Genomic DNA, 27,257 nt, shown 5'->3' with positions numbered 1-27,257 from the left:
TTGGTTGCTCATGTAAGCAAAAGTCATCGAGCAGTGTGTATATATAAGCAATTGGTTTATGGATTTAGTAGTATACATGCATGCGTGTTGTAGTCAATAAGGAGTTCTGGGAGCCAGTGAACTCTTTGCTCCAATCGATCTTTCAAAAGACTTTCTGGTGCTTTATACTCAAAGCATAAATATCCAGGTAGGTTGTGATCTCGTAAATCACCTCTAGAATGAACATAGCATGCACTCCAAGGGCAACACCAAATCCGAGATATACAACTGAGCACAACACACCATCATAGTCATATCCATAAACGTGTGTTAACAAAGGAATCAAAATGAGCTGCACGGCGGGAAGAAGCATAGGAAGGTTAATGATTGGGAATTCTTGTTTTGTCAAATGGCCGATAATGATACGCCCCACAGTGAATGCCATTGTAGACCCAATAGTGAGCATCATTGGCACAGTGTACACTATTCTGATCTGCTCATGAACGACGAGCATCAGAAAAACGGTGCCATAATAGGCAAAGAAAGGCACCAAACCTCTCATCGCAGACTTCTGTTCAGTTTTAGAGGCAACATGTTGGATGACATTCCGACGGGCTGAATGAATATTAAAGTAGAGGAACACAGCACCAAAAGCTAATGCTAAATCAAGGGCTTTAATTGGGTATGCTGAAGATAGGTTGAAAGCAGAGAGGTCGACGCTAAAAACCTCGAATTTCCAGAAGCTTGGGCCATGCAACGCAGTAGCAATGAATAGGACAACCAATAATATGATTCCTTCCACAGGACCCGAGCACTCACTTAGAAATAATTTGTGAGTATAGAATTCCTCCCATGTGGACAAGTAGAAATTCATAAGAGAAGCAAATTGGGATGTGTACACCATCCATCCCTTGCCCAAACCTGCCACAGAGGCAAAGATCAAAACAGAGAGAGTGGTGTTCACCGCATCAACACAATGGTCGAACAGTTCGCCAAGGGGTCCAGACTGTCCAGTTCTTCTTGCATGGATTCCATCACATGCATCAAAGGTTTGGTAAAAAAAAATAGACGCTGCGTAAACCAAGTAGCACCATCTAGGCGATTGCTGATTCAAATCTGGATCCACATAAAACACGAGAAGCAAAGATACCAAGATGAACATCAACCCCGATAGCGTAACCATGTTTGGGGCCATCCACACGGGGAAGATCTTTTCAAATTGGACCCAGAATCGCTTCAGGACATATTTGGTCAACAGTGACCTATCCTCGGATTGATACCTACTGTTAGTGGTTGGAAAGCTTGCTGGTACTTACTTGTACTCTTTCAAGTGAGGTAGGGCCTGCTGAGGTAAAAAGAATCCCATGATCTAAAGTGTTTACAGTATAATAAAACGGAAGGTCGATAATTGAATGTTTAGGATTACATAATTTGATCGAGAAATTTCCTAGCTATTTCGACTCCCAAAAATGTAGCTGCGTTCGCTGGGAAGCTTCTAGCGAGGGCAGGACCCAAACCAGGGAAGAAAGCCCTGATGCCACCCTTTGAATAAATAGAAGATGCTGTCTTGAAAACTGACCGGTTACTTTCTGAAGACTGTTGGACGCTCTTTATAGTGTCAATAGGGAAGATAGCTGTCCACATTGCAACACCAGCGAAACCTCCTGCGGTCATGATAGCTGCGATAGATGTATCACCAGAGCTTGGGGAGAGCTCCTTCTTGAAGTATTCATAGGTAGCAAAGTAGACGGCAGATCCAGGCCCGTCCCTGGCCAAGGTAGCTGCAGACCCTTTGAAAATTGATTTTAGCCCACCTTGCTTGTAAAGCTTGGAGACCGTTTGCATGAAGGACACCTTGCCTTGGGAGGTCTGCATCACCACTTTCACACGCTCAAAAGGGGCCGCAATTAATGTAGTAGGTATAGCACTGAAAAATCCTGCTGCGCTTATCTGAGGAATGGTGAGGGGCGATTTTACTGGATCGATATTGTAAAATGTGCACACAAGTTTCTTGCCCACATCATAGCCCCAGAAAGACACAGCAAACATTGGGGTGACCCCCAGCAAAGGAGATGAAACTCCTTTGTAGAAACCCAAAGGCCCACCAGAGGCTAAGGTGCCTTTGATACAGTCGAGAGAAGACTTATACTGATTTGTCTGTAAAAGCACCTTGGTATAGTCGAATGGCTGGCCAGTTATCACCGCACATATTCCACCAAAGCCACCTGCACCAAAGGATTTGAAATTGTCCAAAAGAACGGACTCTGCAATACTATCCTCCATTTACTCTACACCAGGGTTTTTTTCAAGCTTATATAAAAAAAACAAAATTTCCCCACGTTCAGGGGTGCACCGACATGTGATGAAAACGGCCAAGGGGAAAAAATAATCGTGACTCGAATTTGATTGTTGATGACTATATACCGCCCTAGTTGCTCAGCATGATACCAAGACACCTCAGAGTCTGGTCATGATCTACTGTCAAATCTTCGGTGAATTTTTCCAGGTTATCTTCGAAAGACTCTATGATGTCCACGGTTAGCTTTTCCATAAGCTTGTTCAGCTTAACATCGATCGAATTGAGATAATCGTCATAACGGTCCTTGTTCTCAAAGTCCAAATACCCATCGTCGCGCAGCATTTCGGTAACAGATAACATATCCACCAACAAGCTATTAAACTCTTCATTGAGGCTGATGAACTGGTTGATGGTTATTATGAAAGAATCAATTTGCTCAATGTAATAAAGACCCGAGTTTCTGCCTTTGGAAGACTTACTATGCATATCAAACAGCCTAGATCTGGTGATTGAGGTGATGTAGTCACGATGCAGTTTTGTAAGCTCGTCCAAGTTATAAGCACTATATCTCAGCTCAAGGAGAGCTTCGTCGGACTGAGGGAGGTAAGTCTTGTCAATTTTGATTCTTCCACTTTCCAGTACTTTTAAACCCTTAGCATTGCGCTTGACTTTTATATCATGTTCGTCTGTTTTGGCAAAGGCCTCTAGCAGTTTTTGATACTTTTTTTCGATGATTTCTAGGTCAAAAAAGCTGGTGATGATATTAACAAACTTGATGAACTCGTTTCTCAGTATGTTAAGTCGCTTGAAGGTTTTGGACAGCCAAAGACAACGGGAATCTAGAACCGAGAGGGCGTAACTAGGGTCAAGCTTCAATTGTCGACGGACAATTTTGCTTCTCTTTTCAATATGCTTCAAAGAACTCCGCCTGATGCTGTTGGACTCTAGCCACTCCACGTTCAAAAGGTAGTTCACCTTCTGTAAACGCAACAGGAAATTAAACATTCGCAGATACTCTCTGGAATTATGCGTGGGCCCATTCAAAATGTGATCGAGTGGAAACTTTACCTGGAAGTCTAAGGTGAAAACATCCCAACCAATGTTCCCATGTCCCATCTCAAGAATTCTAGCGTCCAGTCGATTCAGAACCTCAACTGGAAAATGTCTGATACTAGAATTCTCAATAGATTCCTGTAGAATTTTCATTAGATGGTGAGATGACAATGTTGATGAGGACTCGTTTAAAACAGGGAGGCCCTTGACAATAAGAGAGTTAATGAAATCGCCTTTATTCATCAGCAAGAGCTGATGCAGATAGCTTATTTCTTTAACCAGACCGTATTTCTCGTAAAGAACATAGCACAGATAATTGATTATTTCGTCGTACTGCTGTTGCACGAGCCTGTCCAATTTGTTGGCAGCCATGTCCAAGAAGTCACCATTGTTTACAAGCAATTTTCGATACTTTAAACCAAACTCGATGCACCATTTCATTTCATTGCATTGATTTTTGAGATAAAGAAACGATTTCCCTATCTGGTAGATCAGTTCTGAAGTCCTTACGAAAGTCGGAACTTTATCCGGCTGTAGTTCTGGACCCAATTCTGTGTACGCGATGAAAAAGTTCTCCCTGATAGTATCTTCTCGAATCAGCGATCCTTCAAATATCCAATCCTTAATCATTTCAAAGTAGGGCAAAGAACATGTACGAAAAATCGTTATTGCTAACCCCTTCAATGACGGGTCTCCAATTTTCGCAAGCTCGCTCAGATTCGACAAAAATTCATTTATGGGAAGCGTTTGAATTTGTGTTGTAAGGTTGAAAAGCATCCGCAACTTAATGATTGAGTCATTGAGTTGCAAGCGCACGTACCTTAATGTCAAGGATTCGATGTTCGCTGGATTAAAAATCTGATTCACAAGACTGGTGTATTGAAATAGTTCTTTTTGTAATAAGCTTGAAAAAGCGACTTTGACCTGCGAATTGGCCAGAACTTTCGGACTCATCGTTTTCAAATGCTTGTATATTAAGGCAGGTTCAAATAGCTGATAGAGCAAACCCGCTGCACCATAGCTTATATTAGTTGGTACTTTTATCTTATCATCGAATGGAAAAACTTCCGACGTCGAGCCTATCAGTGTGAATGCCAGGCTTTTGATCATTTCTTGCTCTGGAATAAGGCCATACTCTGTATTCTGGTAGTAAAATGGGAGCAAGTGTTTGCTGAGGGGCTCCCCTACAGAGAAGCTTTGGCTTGGCGGTCGGCTTGAATGTAGTCCATATGTTGATGAGGGCAAAAACGCGGTGCTGGAAGGTAGGCCAGGGGATGAGAGAAGATGACGTTGATAAGCCATGCTTGTGCTAGCTCCCAGATTATTTGCGACTCCAGAAGAGTCGTATTGTGCCAGACGGGATGGCATTTGTCTTTGTTTATTTGTTTCGTACGAGTCCAATTTGATCAAGTATCTCGCCGCTTCGTCTGTATTTTTCATAGACAGGAGATCTTCAGTTGTTTGCTCAAGCTTATCCCAGACATACGTGTACGCAGGCATATGGGCAAAAATAGAACGGTATTCATTCAGGGAAGCCAGAGACTGGGAAGTGCTCACGGAAGACGTATACGACCTTACCAGCAGGGTATATACATCATTTGTTAGCTTGTGAATGAAATTAGCATCGAATTCATCTGGAACAATGCTCCTCAAAAGCCGAAACAGATAATTGATCACGATTTGTTCCGACTCCATCAGACTAAAATGTAAATAAAAAATAAATACAATAATAGAGAAAGATACGGTGTAAGGTGTAACATGCATTGATTATATCTCATCTTTCCAGCCCTCTTCAAGGAACATTTCTTGTTTCAAAGGTGGAATGTCATCGTAGCCAAAATTGATCATTTGGTCAGAATAGTACGTGACGCTATAAAATTTGAGCAAACTGCGTAAAGCGTACTCATTTTCCCAAGAACGCTTCAATCGCTCGTTGAGATTGAAGATAAACAGATTGTTTAGCCACTGGTCGCGCAACCCCACCTTGTAGAATAGATACACGAAGGAGATAAGATCCATGTTGTTGGAGCGCCACTTTTTACCATTAAATGGACAGATTAACTTGATAATCTTCAGAACCGGTTTATAAAAATTGGAATTGTAGATTGTGAGTAGAAACCGTAAACTTTCTGTTGGTCGCACTTCTAGAAGCTTGTAGATTCGTTGAATCTTGTAGTTGGAGATGGTTGAGTACAAGCTTCGCAACAACTGTGTGATGATTGTACAATAACGATGATTGGGCCTCAAAATTTTCACATGTGATTGCCCGTTGAAGGGTGGAATGTACGTTTCATACGCTTGTTCATTCACTTCAAAAATATCCTCGGAATTGAACTTTGGACTTTGGGGAGCCTCACGGCAAAATGAAGTTGCGGCTCTGAAAAAGTTATATTCCTTTGAATCGTACAGCACCTCATAATCACAAAAGACAACTCTATTTTTCAGCAAAGTTTCGGGGTCATTGAAATCAAAGGAGTTCTCAAGTTGAGTCTGTACTTGGTTGCTTCCAAGGAAGCGGAAGAGGTTCAAATATAGATCGTTGTCAAATAGCAAAAGAGCAAAATATTCCTGTTTCAAAATATGTGACATTTTGAACCACTTCAGCATTAGGAAAATAATAGTGGAAGCTGCTTTCAAGCATGTTTCTTTGATGCGCATCAAATCAAGCTTTTGCTTGTCGTAGTTTGACATAGCAGAAATGTTATAGGGTTTCTTAAGCGGAAGAAATGGATTTTCTGCGGATTTATACCCGGAAGCAGGGAGTACATTGGAAGATATAATCTGAATCAATACTGCCGCCAATGAATTCAAGTATGGCAATGCCGAATGGTAGAACTGCTCGACGCGTTGCAACGCAACGAGCTCGTCAGCAAAAATTGGGTTTTTCTCAATGTCTTTCTCGGTATATATAAACTTTGACCCAGTAGGCTCAGTGATACCCTTTTCTTGCTTGATGAAATCCTCGAATACATCAGTAAATTGTAAAGCACTAAAAGACTCAGAGACATGAGCATGGAAAATCTTCGTTGCCTCCTGGATGCTCACGGGTATGTCTTGAGAGAATGGATACAAATTGGCGAACTGGGGCTGCGTGATAAAAACCTTTTTACGGCCTTGTCCGTTCACATGTTCAATCTCAGAGATATTAGAACTCCTCGATCCACCTGTATGTTGTGGGCTCAAAGTTGGCGATGGGGCGGGCGTTGCTATATGTATTTCAGGAGGGCAGCTATTTTGCGAGTTTGAAAGCTTGTTGCGTAAATGATGTTTTTGGTTGATTAATAACGCAGAAGTGTTGATCAACTTTGAGCAACTTTCATTATCTTGTTCGACGCTCAGTTGTAAGATATCAGAAACTTTATGTTCAGGAGGCGAGTAGGTAGGATATCTTGCAATGAGCTCTTTGCGGAAGTACTGGTAGTCAAGGGGAGTGATACTCTCAACTTTTGCTCCACGAGTTCCAGGGGCGCTGCCAAAGACATGACCAGATTCACATTTGAATCTGAGAAAGGATTTGGTAGACTGCAAGAGCTCAGAATCTCCAAATTGAAGCAATATCAGCTTTGAGAAGAGAATTATCACATTGCGAAGCTTAAAATAATGAGCCACCGAGCTGTCCAATGCAGAGCCCAGCTCCTTGTCATTGGCATCTGCAGTCAGCCAGCGCCAGTTATCAATTGCCTTCATTATGGTAATGAGAATCTGGCTCGTGTCTATGATGCCAGCTAAAAATCTCACTTTTTCTTTAGTTGTCAAAGCAGCAAGGACAACAGTGTACACAATAGTCATAGAATGATACAACTGCGAAGACCACATTTGGAGCTGTTTGTGATTGAGAGGTTTCTCTTGGTTCTTTAGATCACTCAGGCTAATGAGTCTAGAGCTGAGAATCTCCAAAATCGGGAGGAGCACCTCGTGACTTAAAAATAAGCGAGAGCTGTCAATAATCTTAGTTGTAAGTTCACTTATTTCTGATATCTCACCATATTGACCCATTGCTATGTATTCCAAACATATGAGTATATGCAATGTTGATTTGTTTGAAGCGTCGATCAATTTTTTGACAAGATCTGAGGGAGTTTGATTTTGGGTGGCCAGTTTCTTGATATTGCTCAATTCCTTAAGATCTGTAGCGGTAAACCAATCCATATATTCCGTTTCAAAATCTTCAAGCTCTCTATATTCGTATTGCAGCTCCGGGTACTCGAGAATGATGTTGAAGTTGTTCAGGCCGTCAACTTCGTGTTCGTCTTCGTCATCATTATCTGTGAATGAGAAACTGCTGTGGGGAGAGGATAAGATATCCTGATCATCGCTGGTTTCCACCATCTCCCCACGATCAATGATGGTTCCTGGAAACTGATCCAGTTCCTCCAACTGGGCCTCCAAGTCACGAATCTGAGTTTCCATAACAAAAAATTAGACTACAAAATAATTTGAATCCAGATTCGCAATTCTTTTTCATGCTGAGTTTGGAGAACTGCGTCGGTTTGAAGTAAGTACAAATAGAACTCCTTCATCTAACACCAGAATCAAGCTCGTGACAGCAGATGACGAGACTATAGTGGGGTCCATACATTCCTATAACCCTAATAATGGGCTGTTATCGCTAGTTCGTCAATCCGAAAACTCATCCAAAGAAAACTTTATTGTTATCAAGAACACGTTCATCAAAAATATCTCCTGCCTCTCCAAACCAAAGGATGTCAGTACAAGCTCTATAAATGAGAAATTTGCAAGTATGCCTCGACAACCCCACCCCGTGCCATTGAATATGCTGGGGCATAATTATAAGGTCACCAATGCTCATGTGGTGAAAAAATACCAATCACAATATGTGCTCAATAAGACTTTGGCAGACAGAAAGATCACGCCGGAAGGGAAAGAAATCTTTACGAGTTTATTCAATTTACTTCCTGATGGTGACGTCTCGCTTGACAAAAACGACAACATCATCGTGTTCGACAACCACATTGTAATCTCCAAACCGTATGGCACTGAAAACTGCAAGATGGTTTCTGGAAATGATGACCAGCAGCTCTCATACATCAAAAAAATCATTAAGGATGTTTGGACGCGACTAGAGTCCGAAAGAAAGGGAGGTTGATTAAGGTCATATTTTATTTCTTCATGCCAAGCATACCGGCCAAGGCAACCTGGCGTTGAATGAAAACCATATCTTCTGTATTCTTTAGAGTAGCGGTAAATTCAATGTCCACGTTCTCCAAAAGCTTGACACCCTTGTTTTTAGTTCCTTTGAATCCATCGAGTTCAGACCAAGGAATTGTGACAAGACAGTGAGCGACCTGTGTGGGATTTTTCTTCACTTTGGACTTGGGCCGCTCAAAATAATTGAAAGACTGTTTGGTGGCCAAATACTGGTACATATATTCCATTATAGTGTTGATCCAGACCCGACCCAATCCTTGTAGAATCGAATTTAAATTGAAATTGAATCGGACGACCATATCTGGCTCACGGGAAATCGCACAGTAGTATGTGATTTGCATATTTTCAGCATCTTGTAAGGATGCTCTTTCTCCGTTGATGGTCACTAGCATGTCTTTTGCATTATCGAGCAGCGAGCGACTAGGATTCACTACTCTAATTTTAACATCTGTTGCCTGGAATTCGCTCTTCAGCAACTGCCGATAGAGCTGCTGCCTCTTCTTATCCCGTAAGAAGAACTCAAAATAATGCATGTAACGAATTTGAGACGGGATGGTAATACCTGTACGGAAAGCTCTCCTGCGTTCTTGGAATACCTCATTGGCTTCTCGAAAACATAATCCGAATTTGAACATCAGATACGCCACGATTATGCTTCCTGTCCTTCCCTTGCCATGCTTGCAGTGTACGACCACCACATGGTTGGGACTTTGCTGAAGAAATTCCTCAATCTCGACAACCGTTTCCAGCAAGGAGAACAGGGGAACAGGACTATGGTCTTTGAACGGTCTGTATAAGAATTCCCCTCCCATATGTGTGACTAACGAAGGATCATAGCCCATTTTTTCTTCCCTCAGATTCACGATCATCCAGTTATTTTTCGCGTGGTTACGATTTAACGCCTCTACCAAGTCAGTTATGTTATTAGCACAGACTTTGGCTTTATGGTCTGTAGGTCCAGAACAAACTGCAACATTGGGCAATATATACGATAGGTCCAATTTTCGACTGTGAATAACTGTGGAATACTTCCCTGGAGCGGGAAGCATCATTAAAAGAAAAGGGATAATAATTTATTAACCCCGGAAATTGTCTTATCTAAGGGCAATTAAATTTGACGTAAAAAATAAATCAAGCAATGCCAATGCCTATCCCAATCCCTGCTATCTGTGCTGGAATTGCAGTTTCTACAGTTTTGTTCGTGCACAGAGAAGAGATAGCAGAGTTTTTTGAGGACCTAGCGGTCGACCTGCTAGAAAAAATAGAGAGAAAGAGAGACCAACGAATGAGAGCAAAGGCAAAATGTCTAGGAGAATCAGCTACAGTGTTTGACGACAGTACCGTTGTGAGAAAAAGAAGGGTCTCGGAATGGGTCAATGACCAAAAAGAATATGGCTCAGATACAGATAGTGTGGAAACGCCTTCGCGCACAGCCTCCTCTATTTAGTTCATAAGGGCTATTAAGATCAATAAAACAACCACCAGCACGACCAACAATATACATGTCCACTTTCTTTTTTTCTTTTGATAAGCATCCGCCTTAGCAAGCTCACGATGTGCAACGCGGTTATCACTGGTATACGTTAATAAATTGTCCTCAATTGTATCAATCTGTTCGCCTTGCTGGTTGACCATTTCATTCAAGTCCTGAAATATCTTATTGATATCCTGAACTCCGCGAGATATGTTATCGATGGCTTGTTCTCTTTGCTGTATAACCGACTCATGAAATTCTAGCTCCGCGTTAGTGATCTGGGGCTTCTGCTGCTGCTGAAGAAGAGGAGTCGTTTCGGCGGGGCTGGCGTCATGTTGGTTGTTTTCGTACTCTTCGTTGACCACAACGGACTGAAGCCGCTCATTGTACGCTCGTTGAACTAGTTGGTAATTGCGGAACATTTCTGCGCATTGCGTTTTGAGCTTTTGTTTAGTGTATTGCAAAGTCGAGTTATTTACCACCTCTGGACTCTTCTCGAGCGTTGCCAGACTTTGGTCAATTTCCGAATGCAGCGAGTTACATCTCTTTACTAGTGATGACAACTTGTTTCGCAGACTAAGAGTGTCCTTTTTAGTACCCAATTGTTGCTGCAATTTATCGAACTTTGAGATATTGGAAATCAAATCTGACAGCTGCGAACTTATTATGTTAAGCTGGTCTGTGGGGCCGGACGAGCCCCCCTTGTTCGGGGCTTGTTTTTGGGCCTCAAGATCCAAGTTGGCAAACGACATTAAACTGAAGGAGGTAATCTTTTTTGTGGCGTGGGTGGCGGTGAAATCTCGAAGAAAATGGCTGGGGCCCAAAATATATTTTTCTAATCCCAAGTTTCTTGACGCGTCGCGTAGAGTATGAAACACGATAAACGTGCAAGACTAAGGGCTGCTCGGGCCGGAATCAAGCTTTCGGACGAGGAAGATGGCTACGAGGACATCTATGAGGAGGTTGATGAGCAGCAATTCCGCCAGCACAAACAGCATCAGCTTCTGAACGACGATTTCATCGTGGATGACTCTGGCAACGGTTACGCAGAAACAGGCGCAGACGATTGGGAAGGTGCGAATCAGTACGCAAGCGAAGACGAAGACGAGCCTGAGACTCGCCAACGCAAGAAGATCGCCAAAATCAAGCGCGACACGCCCCAGATCTCCTCCTTTTTCAGGGGAGCGGAGACTGAGAACAAGCCTAAAAGCAAAGTCGATAATCTTGACGATATTTTGAGCGACTTCACGGCCCAGGCAAGCACCAAGGCTCGAAGCACGCCAATGTTCAGCGTGAAGAAACGGACGGACGTGTTTTCCTCGCTCAAATCCGACAGAGTGAAACCTGTGAAGCCGCTGAACGTGAAAAAGCTCATGTTTGAAGACGAGGTCCCTGCGAAAAGAGTCAAGCTTAGCTCTGAGGACGAAATATACGCTCCTGAGTCCGATATCTCGAACTTGTCGAAAATCGAGACGCCGTCTTCACCAATAAAGGCCGCCATCAAGGAAGATGACGAGTTCAGCTCGGACGACGAGATCGACGTCACAACATTGAAAACAGCACGAGCGGATGTGCAGAGAGTGAACCTGAGCTCAACGAGGGAGCTAAAGGAGACAAAAGTTGTCGAAATCGCAACGTCTTCGCCAACTAGAGACGCGTCAGAAACTTCAATGATGAATACCACTTTCGAGAAGGTGGACGAATCACAAGTCGCTGACTCCGAAACTATACAGATGTTCTGGATGGACTATGCGGAGGTGGACAACAGCCTGCTTCTGTTTGGTAAAGTGAAGACTTTGGACGGCAGACATGTTAGCGGTGTGGTTCAAGTCAACGGTCTAAGTCGAGAGATATACTTTTTGCCGCGCGAATCGCGGCTGGATGAGGACGATGGCCCGCCGCCTACTGCCATGGACGTGCACGAGGAGATCATCCCGCTTTTGCTGGACAAGTTCGGGCTTGATCGAATCAAGGCCAAGCCAGAGACCAAGAAATGGGCTTTTGAGCTAGAGAATATCCCTAAGGAAGCCGAGTATTTGAAAGTCTTGCTGCCCTTCCAGACACCAAAGTCAAGAAACACTGTTTTGCCGTCGAATTTGGAAGGAGAAACGTTCCGTCACGTATTCGGAGCAAATGCCAGTATTTTCGAGACTTTTGTGGTCCAGCGGAACGTGATGGGCCCATGCTGGCTAGAAATCAAGGGGGCGGACTTTTCTGCCATTAAAAACTCGTCTCATTGCCAGGTGGAGGTTGCTGTCGCTGATCCAGCACAAATCAAACCAATTGAGACAAACCTGCCTGCTCCAGATCTCACGGCACTCAGCATCAACATCCAACCGGTGACGAACCTCAAAGAGGGCAAACAGGAAATTGGATCCGTCTCGTTTGCCGTGTACCGAAACGTCCACCAGGACACACCAATGCCGGAAGATGCGGTTCCAGATGAGCTTTTGACTCTTGTTCGTCCTGTTGGTGGCTCTTTGGCCCTGCCGCCTGGACTCTCAGAGTTGGCTGCTAAACGGAACGTTCCGCTGCGGAGTTTTAATAACGAGCGCACTCTGCTGAATTGTCTTGCAGCCATGATCAAAAAGACGGACCCTGACGTCTTCATTGGACACAGACTGGACGCTGCTGTGCTGGACGTGTTGATGCGGCGGATGCACGACCTGAAAATCTCTCAATGGTCTACCTTTGGACGCAGGAACAGAAAGCAGTGGCCCGACAGGTACGGCAAGGGATCTGGGCGTAATAACATGTTCTACTTAAAGGAGATATTTGCCGGAAGACTATGTTGCGACATTGCGAACGAGATGGGTCAATCGCTGACCTCTAAATGTCAGTCGTGGGATCTTCCCGAGATGTACGACATTGTGTGCAAGAAGAAGTTCATGCCGATGGACGTGAATCTTGCCAATCCTCAATTTGCCGAGGACGCAAACCTGCTTCTTGCCGCTTTCAATGAGAATAGCATGAGCGTTAAGATTATAGCAGAGATTGCCTTTAGAGTGCAAATCTTGTCACTTTCGAAACAGCTGACCAACCTTGCCGGAAACGCATGGGCCCACACGCTTGGAGGAACGAGGGCAGGAAGAAATGAGTATATCTTGCTGCACGAGTTCACTAAAAATGGATACATTGTTCCAGACAAGGAGACCAGATCACAAAGACAGGCGGCTGCAGCGGCTGCTGCTCTGGAACAAGATGGAGATGAGAGCACTGCCACGTCTAGCAAGAAGACGAAGTACCAGGGTGGTTTGGTTTTCGAGCCCGAAAAAGGTCTTCACAAGAACTACATACTGGTCATGGATTTTAATTCTCTTTATCCATCGATTATTCAGGAGTTCAACATCTGTTTCACCACTGTGAACAGATCGAATCTGGGAGACAACGATCTTCCCAATGTTCCACCATCAGACGCTGCGCAAGGGGTTCTTCCGCGATTGCTACAACAGCTGGTCAACAGACGTCGAGAGGTCAAGAAACTGCTGAAAGATCCTCGAGCAACCGCTGTGGAAAAGGCTCAGTATGATATCAAGCAGCAGGCATTGAAGCTGACTGCGAACTCGATGTACGGTTGTTTGGGTTACGTCAACTCTCGGTTCTACGCCAAGCCGCTCGCTATGCTTGTCACCAACAGAGGAAGAGAGATTTTGATGGACACGCGTCAGCTGGCCGAAAGTATTGGATTGCGCGTCGTCTACGGAGACACCGACTCTGTCATGATCGACACCGGCTCGGATAACTTCCAGGAAGCTATCAAGATTGGTGACGACTTCAAAATCAAGGTCAACGAGCGGTACAGATTGCTCGAGATCGACACAGATAACGTGTTCAAACGACTCCTCTTGCACTCGAAGAAGAAATACGCAGCAATGAACGCTACGATGGATGCTTCAGGACTTGAAAAGACCGTGCTGGAAGTGAAAGGATTGGATATGAGACGCCGTGAGTTCTGTCCGCTTTCGAAAGAGACCTCCACATATGTTTTGGAGAAGATCCTGGGCGACGCAGATCCCGAGGATGCCTTGAATGATATCTACACTCACCTGGAAGATGTGAGAAACAAGCTGACAGACAACCAGATTCCAATGCACAAGCTCACCATAAACACTAGATTGTCCAAGGATCCAGAGCAATATCCTGGAGGCAAGTCCATGCCAGCCGTTCAAGTGGCTCTGAGACTCAGAAAACAAGGCAAACTTGTTCGTGCTGGAAGCGTCATGACATTTGTGGTTACGGACAATGGACAGGACAAGGGAGATTCTGTCGCAGACCGCGCGCGTGCTATAAGTGAAATTTTAGCCAACCCTTCGCAGTACAGACCTGATCCTTATTACTATCTGGAGAAGCAGATTTTTGCTCCGATAGAAAGACTTCTGGAACGGATCGAGGGCAACGACGTTGTCCGCATGGCATCAGCTCTTGGGCTGGATGCTCGCAAATACGAGGCTCGTGCAAGATTTGTGCAGGATCGCGCTTCCGCAGAGCTGCAACCCTTGGACTCTACAGTTTCAGACAGTGAGAGATTCCGTGATTGCAAGCCCCTGGCTCTAAAATGTATGTCTTGTCATGCGTCTTTCGAGTTTGGTGGAATCCAGGCGTCCAGAAGATACCAGGTCACCTTTTCCGGGGTCAAGTGCCTGTCGTGTGAGCACGTGTTGCCACCACTGGCTATCTCCTCCCAGCTAGAGCACTTTTTGCGCCGCGAGATTTCAGCCTACTACGCTGGCTGGCTCGTCTGCGATGACTGTGGTGTCAAAACACGCCAGGTATCTGTTTACGGAAGACGGTGTATTGGCAAAAACGGCAAGGCCTATGGCTGTAAGGGTATCATGAGATACGTCTATCCAGACAAACAGCTCTACAACCAGCTACTATACGCCATGAGCCTGTTCGATGTTGATAAGGCCAAGAAACGCGTGTTGAAGCCACTGACGGCCGATCTCGGAATTGAAGACAAAGAAAACAAACTCGTGCCAATGAACCAGGGTGAGTTGGATGCTCTCGTGGAACAGAATAGAGACTCATTCAAAACATACCAAAAGGTGGTTGACAAGTACCTGACAGAGTGTGGACGGCGCTACGTCGACATGGGTGGCATATTCGAGTTCATGAGTGTATTTAAACGAGACTAAATATATCATTTTTTATCCTGCGTCCACTGAAGAACCTCCAGTCTTGCTGTTCTGACGCTATCTGTAAGCGATTGCCTCCATTCGTAGCGTTTCTTCTCTATGTTAGACAAACAATCTGAAACCTGTGCAACAGTTTCGTCCATGTGCTTGCTCACTTCCGGTATATGCTCTCTTGAGAGAGAACTTAGCCAGCTTGTAGTGTTCTGCAGGGTCTTTGGCATCAGATACTTCGTGGCAGCTAATCCAAAAGCCACAGGGGTCACAAACCGAAGAGGCAGAGACCTGGTACGCACCATGATCGAACCTGTTAGCATAGCAGTCAAAATGTACAATCCAGAAGGCAGAACAGGCTCGGCAACGAGTTGGTGATATTTCTCAATGACATTGCGCTTCTCGTTCAGATATGCAGCATGAAGGTTTCTATACTCGGCATCGAATATGTCCAGCTTTTGAACAGCATATTCACGAGCTTGTTTGGCGTATTTCTCGAGCGTGCTATTGGTACTGATGACTTTTCCTTCCACAACCTGCTTGTGTGGGTTTCTGAGTAAGTCCTCCTTTTTACTGAGGTCCTTCGGAATCGCCTGGTTAAGCCCCGGAGTGGGCAAAATGTCCTCCTCGTCGGAATAAAATGAACGACCCATGGTGGATGAGTTTTGACAAAAATAAATTATTGGCCGATTATATAAAAAATATTTCTATCCAACAATCACCTGGTAGGAAGTGTATAACATGGCCACTCCTCCCAAAACCACCAGGCTCATGTCAATGGCCTTCATAAGTCTCGTATGGGCGCATATCTTGTAGTGCAGCATTGGAGGATACATGTACACCAATGGAATGCAGGCAAAGGAACCAACAAAGGACACAAATTGGTCCAGGTTGGACGACCCCAAATATGCGATCAGACTTGTCCCAACCACCACGCATGTACGAAACATGTTTTTGGACCATTTAGTAGCCGAGTCGGTCTTTCCAGACCGCCTTTTATAGATTCTGGATTCAATGATTCTAATTGCAGGCAGCAGCTGTAACGGAGCAGAAAGAAGTATAGCTATGGCATAGAACAATTGGATGGATCTCACTGCAATGGATGACTGCGGAAGGTTGAGAATCACTACTGTGTTGACCTGATCCCCGTAAGTCATGTATCCCAAGGAGCCGACCCCAATAAATAGAATGGAGCATACAATAATGACTGCTCCCAAAACTTTTGGATACTGTTCTGGATGCTTCATCGATTCTTGAACCGGGATAATTAAGCCGATTCCCTCAAATGCAAAGATAGCCACACCAATGAACAGCGACCACTTGTCTTGATTGAAGAGCTCAACATGTGCCGGTCCGTTTTCTATGAGGTCCAGTGAAGCATAGTATACTATGGTGACCAGACCGCTCAAAATAAATATGTTGGCTAAAAGGGCAGCCAGCGACAGCTTTGTGATGTTTCTAATCAATGAAAGTGGTATAAATACCACACATTCCATCACAACCCACTTGCCAAGGGAGATGTCCATGTTGAAAAAGTTGATTGTAAACGCGCGGAGGTTCTCAGCAGTGAAAATGGTGTATGCAGCCACAAAGCCAACTTGAGAAAGAATGATAGAGCTAAGAATGAGCAGCTTCATATTCTTTCCGTAAAGAGTCATTCCAATGTCACCGAATGAGGACACCCTAGTTTTCACCTTCGTCAACACAAGAATGTAGTAGCACCAGTATGACAGGACTCCAAAAAAGAGTAGAGTTAACGTGCAAAAGAGAATGCCACCGTTGTAGAATGCGCGAGGTAGAAATAGCACTCCTGTTCCGACAAACGATTTAAGAAGCAGGAAAAACGATTTCAGCGTCGATGCAGTGCCCCCATGAGCCCGCGGCTCCAAAAGAGGAGTCTCCTCGTCGGTATCTTTGTCGACCACATAGGAACATGCCAGATAATCCTCATCTTCCAAATCCTCACCGGCAAAGTGTCCATAAATGGATAAGAACTCTAAGAAATTCCTAGTGAAGAATGTTGGCTTGGACAACTGGTGACCATACTTTGAGTTCTTGTGAAGAATGAACTGTCTTCTGAAGCCTCCCGGAAGACGAATTTGCGATGCCGCAGAGCCACGGCGTTCTCCAGGCAAATCTGCACCCGTCAAACTGCGTGAACGTCTCAAGTTGTTTTTCTTAGCAGGTAACGTATAGAGATCTCTCGTGATATCACCACTTGCTAACTTCAGCGAGCCCTTTGCATCAGTAGCTAAATGCTTGGATACATTCTTCCACAATGTAGGATCGTCTATCGCGGAACTGTGGGACGACGATAGGGGAATGTCTACCTGTGGCTCACCACGTCCCAAAATGGACGTGTCTTCAGCCTCTGATGAACCAGAAGTAGAGAGAGACGGATAAGCTTGAGCAGAGGGATTCCTAGGCACAGTCCCAGGGCTGGCTCTATCATCGATCACTGAGGAACTGGGAGATTCGGGCCGTTTCTGATTGAGTACAGATAAGGGCGTTCCAGACACCAAGGGCGATGCTGCAAGTCTGGCCATGGACGTCCTTCTGCTGGTGTTACGGCTCGCAACGCGAGCATCGGAATCCCTTCGCACTATTGGCACCGGTCCCGAAATCCTTTTCGTGGGAGACTCGCCCATGCTGATAAATCTATAGATAAATTCTGTGTTTTACTTTGAAACGTCGTCTTATGCTTATCGTCGCGTCGGAAGAAAAATATTTAAATTATTCATGGTTTGGCCATTTGGGAAACGGTCGACACAGTCAGCCGAAGAGGAGACTGCAATTGAGGGGAAGGATAAGACGGAACACAAAATCTTTCTAGAAGATGTTCCCCCGAAGTTTGACACAGATTTTCAAAAGGCGGCGCCACAGCACACAACTCAGTCCAGAGAGATGAAGAGGATATTATCGAATCTGAGCTGGTCCGATTTCCACCCCTCTAATCTGTTGGCGATACCCTGCTTCCGAGATGCTGGATTGGCAGGTTTTTCATGTTTATTTGTGTTTTCGTCCGTGATGTTCTTATACCATAAAGATGTACGTAAAGCTGCCAACTGGGGATTTGGAGGGCTGATGTTGGGCGCGACATTTGCATGGGAGCAGTGCAACGCTCAGCGGCGAAGAGAGCAACAGGCTGTGCAAATGGCCCAGGAACGATACAGACAGCGCCGTGCAAGAAAAACCGAATAACAATCTGGCCCATCCTGTCATCTAAGCAACCATTCCGGAGCAACCTCTTTTCTTGTTTCTATAGTGCTCACATCAAACGCCTCAATCAATAATTCGACGAGAATACGCCCTCCTCGCACTCCTGTAAAGCGCCTATATTCTTCGCTGACACTGGCAAGGTTCCAGCCTTGTAGTTTTCTTAGACAGCCTATCACTGTTCCTGTTCTGTGTCTTCCCATACCGCAACAAACAAGCAATGGGTAATGGCGTTTGTCTGAGATAATCTCCAATGCTTGTTTTATAGAGGACTCTGAAAGTCCGTCCCAAGAGTTCGAGTCTATAGAGTCGTAACCCAAATTGCAAAATAGGTTGATATCGTTTTCCTCCATGAATCTTAAAAAGGTATCCTGGGGCTCCTCGGTAGCAAGCCATATCACGGACTTTAAATGGAGCTGCTCAAGAAATGAGTGGTTGATAGCAGATGGCTGGCCGGATCTGTATAGGTGTTTCTCGACAGGACAGAAGTTGATCGGTGGGACGATGCGCAAAGAAGGCGGGTTCTTTACCACCACCGTGTCATCTCGTAACTCGTTCTCTATTGCGTTATTCGGCAATTGATCGATCAGGATGGCACCCTTTGGAGGCAGCTTTGCCTTTTTCTCCATTGATGAAAATAATTTAATTTGTTAAATTCTTTGATTTATTCCACGTATGGCAAAGAAAGACGCCAAAGCAAAAACTGTGCCTGCTATAAAGAAACAAAGCGGCTCTGTTGCTGCAGAGCCTACGGCCAATGCCATTTCGTTTTTTCAGGAGCTGGGTAACTCCGTTAAAATCTCGTTCAACAGTTATATTTCGGAAACAAAGGACAACCAAAAGTTACGCTTGATCGATGCTTTCCTTGTGTTTCTGGTGTGTCTCGGTATATTGCAGTTTGTATTCTGCCTGCTGGTCGGAAATTTCCCATTCAATGCATTTTTGGGAGGATTTATCGCAACCGTGGCGCAATTTGTGCTTACAGTGTCGTTGAGGCTACAAAGCTTGGATGCCAACAAAACCGTGTTCAAAGGAATCACTCCAGAACGCGCGTTGGGTGACTATATATTTGCCAGTTTGGCATTGCATTTTGTCGTTCTTCATTTCATAAATTGAGCTCTCCAGTTATATATCTATTATGCTACAGCTCTTCTTCTTCTTGGGCTATACTCATGACGCTCTCACTTCCGTCATGCTCGTCGCGCTCGGTGTCTTCTCTGTAATCGTCCTGAGGGAGCTCAAACTCACATTTGTCGAACTCCTCTATTTCCTCTTTGGTTCTGGGGACCTGCCTGAGCCACTTCATACGAGGCCCCGAGGCAGCTCTCTCATTTATGCGGAATCCAAACAACTTGAGTTCATATTGCTTGTTGAGTCGCTGTTGACATTGTCTCTCGATCTCGGGAAACATTTTGATGAAAAGCCCAGCAAAGGAAGTCCCGAAGAACGCCCCATCGATATTCAAGTAGCGGGACGACGAAGGCAGATAGATATCGTTACAGCATGGACAGTACAGTCTCACGGTTTCGATTCCCGTCTGGTCGTAGCGTCCAATAGGTATGAGTCGCATTCCTTCACAGTAGTATCGCGGACAGGTTCCGAATACTTTCTGTTCGTATTTTTCTGCCATGAGATGGTATCCCTGTTTGGTGAGAATAAATCTTGCATGAATTAATCCATATAGTAACTGGGCTGCATGCTCCACCAGTGGAACGTTGGATACTTTGATGGGGACTTCGGGTTCCAGATCCAAAATAACATCCAGTGCCTCTCTATAGAACGGAACAACTGAGCTCAACCCCGTCAAGTTGAAGTCGTCTTCGATGAACTCTGGAGCAACCTCCACAAAGTAGTCGTGCCCGAAGATCGAACAGTACTGGGAAATCCAGCTGTCCATCTCCTCACTCGAGTTCGACTCTAACTCGTTGGTTATATTCATTTAGGAGGATACAGTGTTGGTTTAAACTTTTTATTTTTATCTTGCGGTCAAAATTTTCACCATGCAATTGCAAACGCTGTTTTTGGTCATCACAGGGTTGACAATACTCTCGAACCTTGTGTCAATTGTGACCAAGGAGAGGATCCAAGAGGCGGTGTATGTTGTGTTCTTGAGACTGTTCTTGACTGAAAAGTATAACAAGCTAATGAAACTCAAGTCGGAGCAACTAGCCGTTAACAAGGAAAGGAACGCGATCAGCGCGCAAGACAACTACGCCAAGTGGACAAAGCTCAATAGAAAATACGATGCGCTAGCCGAGCAAATAAAGAAACAAGAGCACGAGCTCTCAGGTCAAAAATCATCAATCGACAACTATGTCTCCAGAGCATTGCAATTGTTGACCACGCTTCCTATCAACGCATTAAAGCTCTGGTACGCGCGTAAAAGTCTTTTCTACACCAGACCAGGAACATTTCCCTGGGTCATCGATGCATTGATCATCAATCTGCCCTTTTTACCCAGGGGCTCCGTGGGGATATACGTTTGGTGTTTCTGTGTAAACAGGGTCTTTTGGATCCTAGTGGACTTTGTCAAGGTGCTCACCGAGCCAAGACCGCTACCGCCATCCAAAGAAAAAACAAATTAATACATCAAAAAATAACCCTTAATACACACTAATCCCAAAACAATGTCTTAAATACCAAATTATCTAACCCATTCCAAAATTCCATCAAGCGACCCAAATTTGCGTTTCTTGCGAGTAGGATCCAACAGTTTGTGAAGCTGAACAAGTTGTTCGTAGTTGTCGGCTTCCTGCGTTAAATTGTTCATGTTTAGGTAGCTTGCGGATCTGGTAAGTGGGTTCAGTCTCAATGGCTTCAACTTTTTGTGGTGAAGTAATTTGTCCACCACATAGTGGAGCCACAGTAGGTTGGTAGATGGACTATAGACAGACCAGTCGATATTTGCCTCATCTTGTCCGGCGAGCTGCTGACGCATCATTCGGTAAACATCGAATTGATAGTCGCCCTTGCCTTTGAAAAAGTGCGGAGAATCAAGGCCTGTGAACATCGTTTGCCCACCAATCCTGGCTCTAGACAATGTGTAATCGATAAGCTTCACTTCGACAGAGCTCTGCTCATCGAGAGTTAGGTCAGCTAAGGAGTCCTGAGTGGTAGCGGTGGCACTGCTTGCAGACCGTTCTTTGATGACAATATTTCCCCAATGCAAATCACGGTGCTCGAATTCATAAGCGTCCTGTCCTCTTTTCAAAATCTCGACGATCTTGACAAAGATTTCTAATGCTTGAGTCCAACTCTTGAGCTCAAAATGTTCTAAGTCTTGTCCTCCATACTCCAGGCGGATAATGAGGTGAAGCTGATTTTTGGAGTAGTCATCTGGCCTTGCGTTGTTGGAACCATGCTTATGATTGTACTTGTCCCACAGTTGCAATAATTCGGATGGCATTGGGCCTCTCACAACAGTTGCAGATTTCATCTTGATGAAACCCGGCACAGACGACATAGCCATGGTGATGCTTTGCTCCTGAATCAGCTCTTTCAGTGTTGGCTGATTCAGATCCTCGTCGCCAAACGAGATAACTTTCCAAACACTTTGGGGATCCCCAGTATGAGAGTCTTTTTCCAAGAAGACCTCACTATAGGAAGAGTCGGTGAGTTTTTCCAAAACCTTGGCTTTGGATAGCATCTTGTTCATCAACGCGCTGAACGACACAACACGTTGTTGGTTGCAAAGCTTCAAAAGTAATTTGTGCTGAAGAGAATCGTATTCTTCAGCACGAACAGCAAAAACCTCTTTGTTTTCATAGCGAGTGCGATTGCTTCCTGTGGACATGAACGAAGAAATGGAGAGCAATGACGAAGAGTTTCTAAGTTTGTTTTTAATTTTGTCCCTCGAAGTTTGATTAGGCACTGGTAAAGAGATGTCAACCGACATTCTGGAATTATTGGCCGTACCACCAACGAACGATTTTCTCAAGTTGTTGAGAGTAAGTCTGCGAGAGGAAGAAGACGAAAGCGTAGGTTCATCGCGGGACGTGAGCGATCTTAGCGAAATAGAGTGCCTGAGTCTGAAAAAGGACGACTTTTTCTTGAGCTGCGGAGACTCGGGATCATCTTCAGGAATTGTGTGGGTATCAACAACAATGTTTTCCGCGTTCTCGACAGCTTCTTTACCGTCTCCTTTCACAACACCGGCTATTCTGTGAGCTATTGATTTCAGACTCGAACCAGTGGAACGTGTTGACACCGAAGAGGTGGTGGCAAGCGATAGCGTGGACAGCCGGTTGTTTTTCTTTTCTTCTCGTTCTGACAACTTGTTTATTGTTGTCTCGGCAAGAGCCCGTTTTCTGTCCGCAATAGGAGCACCTCTGAGCCGACTCAATGTGTCTCCGCGGTTATCTTGGTATATATCAAAGGAGCGGTTTTCTTGCAGAAGCTCATTCAAGGAGAGAGAGCCCGATTTGGTCGGAAGCCTGCTAATTCTCTTATGAGAACCAAAGGAAGGCACGGTTGGGCCAGGTGACCCGGTAGGGCTTGCAGAGCCCGAAAGAACCATGCCATGTCTTTTATTGGACGCTAGCATGTCCAAAATACGTTTTGTTACACGTCACTGCTCAAATGTAAATATCTGAGGTTGTTTATATTAAAACAAAATGTAAATTATTATGGAATATTATGTTGGGCTTGCTATATGCGGAAAGTTGTAAATATTTTGCACCAGCCACCGCGACACAGCCATCAACCTTTATTCACAGTGTTTTTGTTTACTTGTAACGAGCTCATGGACGACGATTTTAGAACCTCGGTCATTCGCAAACCGAGCGCCAAACAGCTCCGGCCACAGCTCAGCCAGCATCGGCTGGACGACATGTTTGGCAGATCGCAGCTCTCGACGGTACGTGAAACGGAGTCTGAACACGCGCCCCAAAGGCTACTGAAACCCAAAAAGTCCAAGCTGCTCGCAAAATATAAGGATGAGGACTTTGAAGATGACCAATGGGAGCAGTTTGAGAACATGGATTTGGGAGCGCGGCTAAAGCAGCGCAGAGAACACAAAGACACATTTGCATCGCGCTCTCAAAGCAGCCAATCTATCTCGTCAGGATTCAGCAGCATCTCCGCCAATAGCTCACAGTTTGTGGAGTCTGATACAGAACACAGCGACTACGCTGAAGACTTTGATGACCTGGAGCAAGATCTGAATCTGGCCCAAAAATTGGAGCTTCGTCGTCAACAGGCGGAGAAGCTAGCAGACCTCACGCGACGCGCTTCCAGATTATACCTCGACGATAAACGTACCTACGAAGATGAGTTCGACGACTTTGAACCATCAGAACCACAAACGATTCGTCACTTCAAAGTGGTGAGCCCAAAACAGGTGCGCAACAAGTCCTCTACTCCGGTTCTTTCAAACGAATTCGGTCGCCGCTCGCTCCGCAAGTCGTCCTCGACAATGGACATTCCTCGCTCAAGCCTTTCGCGCTCTTTGCATCGTACGATGTCAACGATGGACCTGATGCCGATGACTCGGGCTAAGAAGTATACATCAGACCTCGACGAGATTGACGATTTTCCAGAAGACTTGACCATCACACTCTCCGATTACAAGAAACTGAAACGCAAGAGTCGCGCTTTGGACCTCTCTAAATATGCAGAGAAGGATACCCGTCCTCGCCGTACTCAGTTCGCAGATCCGTCAGTGACTAATAGCACACGATTAACCAAGGAAGGGAAGCTCAAGATGATCCGATCTTTAGGACGGGCCAGGGCTCGTCAAGTGATGGGTAACATGGTCTACAATCCAGAAGAAATGAAGTGGCAAGGAAATGAAGAGGACCTAAGCCTGTTCGAGTCGCAGAGCTCAAGGAGGCCCGCGCTGCTAAAGAAGTCCTCGATGCAACGCAGTCAGAGTAGCAAGAATTTGCAAGTTGTCGGAAACATGGTATACGACGACGAAAAACTTCGCTGGGTTAGCATGACAGGCAAGTACGAAGATGACCCATTTGCAAATTTTGATGATACCATCAGAGATCCTCCGAAGAGAAAAAGGGAGCCCAAAATTGTTCCTAAAACATCTCACACCGAGCACTTCCGCATATCGGACGATCTGTATAAAAGCTGGAAATTGGAACACCAGCGCTGGGCACGCAAGGTCAGCAACTGGTTTCCTGCTGACGAGGAAGGATTTGCTTATTGTTATGAGCTAAAGACATTTTTAAACGATAATTAGATAATAAAGCTATTGATAATCCCAAATAGGAAAAAGTTCAGATTTATGGTATTTCGAGGAAGAGTAATTAGCGACGAGCTAGTGCTATGTTTCAAACCCAAAGAAACTGTCTGACAAACCTCAGACGTCTCAGCTCATTAGGAAGACCAAATGGGCAATTTTTTGGGGCCGAGGCCCTGCTTGTACCTGGCCTGTTTTCCTTATTTGGCCGACGAGCCTGATCTGACATGAGATACTTGAACTAGCTTGACAGGACTCTAGCTCCGGTTCCAATTATAGAATCCAAACCAGAAGTTTCAGATTACCTGTCAGAATTATATAAAGACCAAGAAGTCTTGGTTCCTGGCCAATGACCAGTGCTATGAAATTCGCTCTTTTAGTTACTCTTCTGCCTCTTGTGCAGGCACTTCCGCTCGCCAAGCGCGACGGCACCGAGATGGCCATTCAAAATCGACTGGGCAACTACTACGAGATTGACGGTATTGTCGGAGACTACTTCACCAATCTTTCGTTCGTTATCAACTCGGCCCAAGACGACTCTTGGGTCTCGTCTGACCAGTTCAACACTAATTTATCAAACACTTTCACATCTTCCACAGAGGAGTTTTGTTTCCAGGATTTTGTCACAGACATGACTGTGTCGGGAGTGTATGGCTCGGACACAGTGTCCATTGAGTCTCTGAGCATTGACAGCTTGAAATTTGGCGTTGCCACCACCAACCAAGTCGGCTACAGCGCATCTCTAGGACTCGGCAGTTCGAGCTCGTTCATTGAGGCCCTCTACAATGCAGGCCATATATCAGGCAAAATCGTGTCTATCTGGCTACAGAACAATAGATCTCCCGGTAAGATCAAGTTTGGTGGCACAGACAGTTCTCTTTATTCCGGCAGCTTGACTTATGTCGACCTGGTCGGCTACGAGACCGACAAGACAAACGGCGGGTACTTCATCTCACTGGACACAGTTGAAACCTCATCTGGCTCTAAGCTCGCTAGCGGACAGACCGGCTACATCGACACTGCTTCTGTTCTCTCTTATGTGCCGTCTGAAGTTCTTGAACAGATTACCAACGATCTGCAAGCCAGCGTTGACCAGAACAGCGGTCTGTGGACAGTTGACTGTGGCACAATTGAGACCACTGACTTGAGCTACAAGCTAGTTTTTGGCAGCACCGAGATCGAAGTCCAGGCGAACCAGTTATTTTTCCAGGAGTCCAACACCTGTTACCTGACAGTGACAGAGACCCAGCTTGATAGCGTTGTTGTTTTGGGCCAGTCGTTCCTTACAAGCATTTACTTGGTCTTTGATCTGGACAAACAACAGGTTGGATTGGCCCAGGTTGACGTGGACCAGAATGTGGTCACGAGCTGCTCTGTCTGCACTCAAACGAGCAGCAGCAGCAGCTCAACTACAGCTTCCAGCTCTTCTACGTCTTCATTTACAAGCAGTACGAGCAGCACGAGTTCCAAGAGTTCCACAAGTTTCAGCAGCTCTAGCACCACTAGTTCAAGCACCAGCTCGACTACCAGCTCCAGTTCCAGTTCCAGTTCCAGTTCCAGCTCTAGCTACAGCTCCTCAACCATTTCTAGTTCCACCTCTTCGTCCAGCAGCACACTGAGCTCAAGCACATCAATAACCTACACCTCAAGCAGCGTGTTTCCCAAAACTTCCAGTTCAATGTCCAGCTCATTTTCGGTCTCAACCACTTCCGTCTCAACCACCTCAGTTTCAACCACCTCAGTCTCATCAACCTCCACTACGCCTGTCTCAACCTCATCAGACACAAGCAGTTCGTCCATTGTCAGTACATCCTCCACACCCAGTTCCAGCTCCTCAACACTACCCTGCTCTGGATCAATGGTCACCACAACTTATCCTACAACCATCTCCGGCGGCGACTGGACCACCGTCTCTGTGGTGACCAACTACGTGTGCTCGTTTGCCGTCTCCAGCTTCGACACCACCACCGACACCACGTGCACCATCTGCACAAGCACAACGCCAAGCCCTGAAGTTGCCACTGTCTTCAGCCACGAATCGTCTGCAACACCACAGTCGACAGTCATTTCGAGCACTAGCACGGACACAAGCTCCACCCCAACGACTGCAATATCCACCACTCCACTGCAGATGACGACCATCTCCAGCTCCTCCAGCTCCTCTACCCCTGAAAGCCACTCAAGTACGCTCGCTTCAACCTGGATCACCACTAGCACCCCAACTACACCTGCCACCTACGGAACGACCGTGCACACCGAAAATACGGTCATAGAGACACTGAGCTGCAGCACAGAATCGGCCCCGGAAAGCTCTAGTGTTGCAGACACCGTGGCCCCTACCACCTCCTCTGAGACTCCGCCAACACCAACGCCTACTTCAGAGGTGTCATCTGCAACACCTGCCACCCAATCCACACAGACCATCACCGAAGACTGCTCGTGCTCTACCTCAGCCTACGTTTCCTCTGGAACCACCATGTTCACAGTTGTCTCAACTTACACCAGCACTAACCACGCTCTCGTGACTCCTTCTACCAGCAGTTCTTTGCCGTCCGTTACGGAATCACAAACACCTAGACTGTCGTCCCTGGCAGACTACTCTTTCGTCAGCTCCTCATCCACTACTTCGGCCCATTCCGTCCTCACCTTTGCAGGAGCCGGCGTGCGAAACCAGGTCAGCCTCGCTGCCATCCTCCCTGTCTTGTTTTACATTCTTTAGTTCATTTCGTTATGCTATATAAATGCAATCTG

At 45.5% G+C, this 27,257-nt stretch overlaps 18 protein-coding genes across 18 annotated transcripts; 7 read left to right on the top strand and 11 right to left on the bottom strand.

Annotated features, from left to right (window-relative positions):
* Positions 1–142: 142 nt before the first annotated feature.
* On the bottom strand, positions 143–1,162 carry KL928_001615 (uncharacterized protein; the record flags this gene model as incomplete). Its single annotated transcript, XM_043202000.1, has 1 exon — positions 143–1,162. One exon carries the CDS (start codon positions 1,160–1,162, stop codon positions 143–145), a length of 1,020 nt encoding a protein of 339 aa, XP_043060892.1.
* Positions 1,163–1,401: 239 nt separating this feature from the next.
* KL928_001614 (uncharacterized protein) lies at positions 1,402–2,262 on the bottom strand (the record flags this gene model as incomplete). The annotated part of the gene is made up of 1 exon (XM_043201999.1): positions 1,402–2,262. The coding sequence occupies one exon, from the start codon at positions 2,260–2,262 to the stop codon at positions 1,402–1,404; it is 861 nt and encodes a 286-aa protein (XP_043060891.1).
* A 145-nt stretch (positions 2,263–2,407) lies between these two features.
* KL928_001613 (uncharacterized protein) lies at positions 2,408–5,026 on the bottom strand (the record flags this gene model as incomplete). Its single annotated transcript, XM_043201998.1, has 1 exon — positions 2,408–5,026. One exon carries the CDS (start codon positions 5,024–5,026, stop codon positions 2,408–2,410), a length of 2,619 nt encoding a protein of 872 aa, XP_043060890.1.
* A 72-nt stretch (positions 5,027–5,098) lies between these two features.
* Positions 5,099–7,741, bottom strand: KL928_001612 (uncharacterized protein; the record flags this gene model as incomplete). Its single annotated transcript, XM_043201997.1, has 1 exon — positions 5,099–7,741. The coding sequence occupies one exon, from the start codon at positions 7,739–7,741 to the stop codon at positions 5,099–5,101; it is 2,643 nt and encodes an 880-aa protein (XP_043060889.1).
* A 331-nt stretch (positions 7,742–8,072) lies between these two features.
* KL928_001611 (uncharacterized protein) lies at positions 8,073–8,438 on the top strand (the record flags this gene model as incomplete). The annotated part of the gene is made up of 1 exon (XM_043201996.1): positions 8,073–8,438. The coding sequence occupies one exon, from the start codon at positions 8,073–8,075 to the stop codon at positions 8,436–8,438; it is 366 nt and encodes a 121-aa protein (XP_043060888.1).
* Positions 8,439–8,451: 13 nt separating this feature from the next.
* KL928_001610 (uncharacterized protein) lies at positions 8,452–9,552 on the bottom strand (the record flags this gene model as incomplete). Its single annotated transcript, XM_043201995.1, has 1 exon — positions 8,452–9,552. The coding sequence occupies one exon, from the start codon at positions 9,550–9,552 to the stop codon at positions 8,452–8,454; it is 1,101 nt and encodes a 366-aa protein (XP_043060887.1).
* A 391-nt stretch (positions 9,553–9,943) lies between these two features.
* Positions 9,944–10,726, bottom strand: KL928_001609 (uncharacterized protein; the record flags this gene model as incomplete). Its single annotated transcript, XM_043201993.1, has 1 exon — positions 9,944–10,726. One exon carries the CDS (start codon positions 10,724–10,726, stop codon positions 9,944–9,946), a length of 783 nt encoding a protein of 260 aa, XP_043060886.1.
* Positions 10,727–10,843: 117 nt separating this feature from the next.
* KL928_001608 (uncharacterized protein) lies at positions 10,844–15,109 on the top strand (the record flags this gene model as incomplete). The annotated part of the gene is made up of 1 exon (XM_043201992.1): positions 10,844–15,109. One exon carries the CDS (start codon positions 10,844–10,846, stop codon positions 15,107–15,109), a length of 4,266 nt encoding a protein of 1,421 aa, XP_043060885.1.
* Positions 15,110–15,114: 5 nt separating this feature from the next.
* Positions 15,115–15,753, bottom strand: KL928_001607 (uncharacterized protein; the record flags this gene model as incomplete). Its single annotated transcript, XM_043201991.1, has 1 exon — positions 15,115–15,753. One exon carries the CDS (start codon positions 15,751–15,753, stop codon positions 15,115–15,117), a length of 639 nt encoding a protein of 212 aa, XP_043060884.1.
* Positions 15,754–15,807: 54 nt separating this feature from the next.
* Positions 15,808–17,748, bottom strand: KL928_001606 (uncharacterized protein; the record flags this gene model as incomplete). The annotated part of the gene is made up of 1 exon (XM_043201990.1): positions 15,808–17,748. One exon carries the CDS (start codon positions 17,746–17,748, stop codon positions 15,808–15,810), a length of 1,941 nt encoding a protein of 646 aa, XP_043060883.1.
* A 91-nt stretch (positions 17,749–17,839) lies between these two features.
* On the top strand, positions 17,840–18,301 carry KL928_001605 (uncharacterized protein; the record flags this gene model as incomplete). The annotated part of the gene is made up of 1 exon (XM_043201989.1): positions 17,840–18,301. One exon carries the CDS (start codon positions 17,840–17,842, stop codon positions 18,299–18,301), a length of 462 nt encoding a protein of 153 aa, XP_043060882.1.
* A 17-nt stretch (positions 18,302–18,318) lies between these two features.
* KL928_001604 (uncharacterized protein) lies at positions 18,319–18,945 on the bottom strand (the record flags this gene model as incomplete). Its single annotated transcript, XM_043201988.1, has 1 exon — positions 18,319–18,945. The coding sequence occupies one exon, from the start codon at positions 18,943–18,945 to the stop codon at positions 18,319–18,321; it is 627 nt and encodes a 208-aa protein (XP_043060881.1).
* Positions 18,946–18,991: 46 nt separating this feature from the next.
* Positions 18,992–19,432, top strand: KL928_001603 (uncharacterized protein; the record flags this gene model as incomplete). The annotated part of the gene is made up of 1 exon (XM_043201987.1): positions 18,992–19,432. The coding sequence occupies one exon, from the start codon at positions 18,992–18,994 to the stop codon at positions 19,430–19,432; it is 441 nt and encodes a 146-aa protein (XP_043060880.1).
* A 25-nt stretch (positions 19,433–19,457) lies between these two features.
* On the bottom strand, positions 19,458–20,255 carry KL928_001602 (uncharacterized protein; the record flags this gene model as incomplete). Its single annotated transcript, XM_043201986.1, has 1 exon — positions 19,458–20,255. The coding sequence occupies one exon, from the start codon at positions 20,253–20,255 to the stop codon at positions 19,458–19,460; it is 798 nt and encodes a 265-aa protein (XP_043060879.1).
* Positions 20,256–20,316: 61 nt separating this feature from the next.
* KL928_001601 (uncharacterized protein) lies at positions 20,317–20,901 on the top strand (the record flags this gene model as incomplete). Its single annotated transcript, XM_043201985.1, has 1 exon — positions 20,317–20,901. The coding sequence occupies one exon, from the start codon at positions 20,317–20,319 to the stop codon at positions 20,899–20,901; it is 585 nt and encodes a 194-aa protein (XP_043060878.1).
* Positions 20,902–20,960: 59 nt separating this feature from the next.
* KL928_001600 (uncharacterized protein) lies at positions 20,961–22,859 on the bottom strand (the record flags this gene model as incomplete). Its single annotated transcript, XM_043201984.1, has 1 exon — positions 20,961–22,859. The coding sequence occupies one exon, from the start codon at positions 22,857–22,859 to the stop codon at positions 20,961–20,963; it is 1,899 nt and encodes a 632-aa protein (XP_043060877.1).
* Positions 22,860–22,967: 108 nt separating this feature from the next.
* Positions 22,968–24,506, top strand: KL928_001599 (uncharacterized protein; the record flags this gene model as incomplete). Its single annotated transcript, XM_043201981.1, has 1 exon — positions 22,968–24,506. One exon carries the CDS (start codon positions 22,968–22,970, stop codon positions 24,504–24,506), a length of 1,539 nt encoding a protein of 512 aa, XP_043060876.1.
* A 349-nt stretch (positions 24,507–24,855) lies between these two features.
* On the top strand, positions 24,856–27,225 carry KL928_001598 (uncharacterized protein; the record flags this gene model as incomplete). Its single annotated transcript, XM_043201980.1, has 1 exon — positions 24,856–27,225. The coding sequence occupies one exon, from the start codon at positions 24,856–24,858 to the stop codon at positions 27,223–27,225; it is 2,370 nt and encodes a 789-aa protein (XP_043060875.1).
* Positions 27,226–27,257: the final 32 nt, after the last annotated feature.

This window comes from Ogataea angusta, assembly GCF_019207475.1.
Source record: "Ogataea angusta isolate 61-244 chromosome Unknown 61-244_NODE_3_length_881311_cov_93.026150, whole genome shotgun sequence".
Lineage (NCBI taxonomy): Eukaryota > Fungi > Ascomycota > Pichiomycetes > Pichiales > Pichiaceae > Ogataea > Ogataea angusta.
This window is presented reverse-complemented; position numbering and strand designations above follow the sequence as displayed.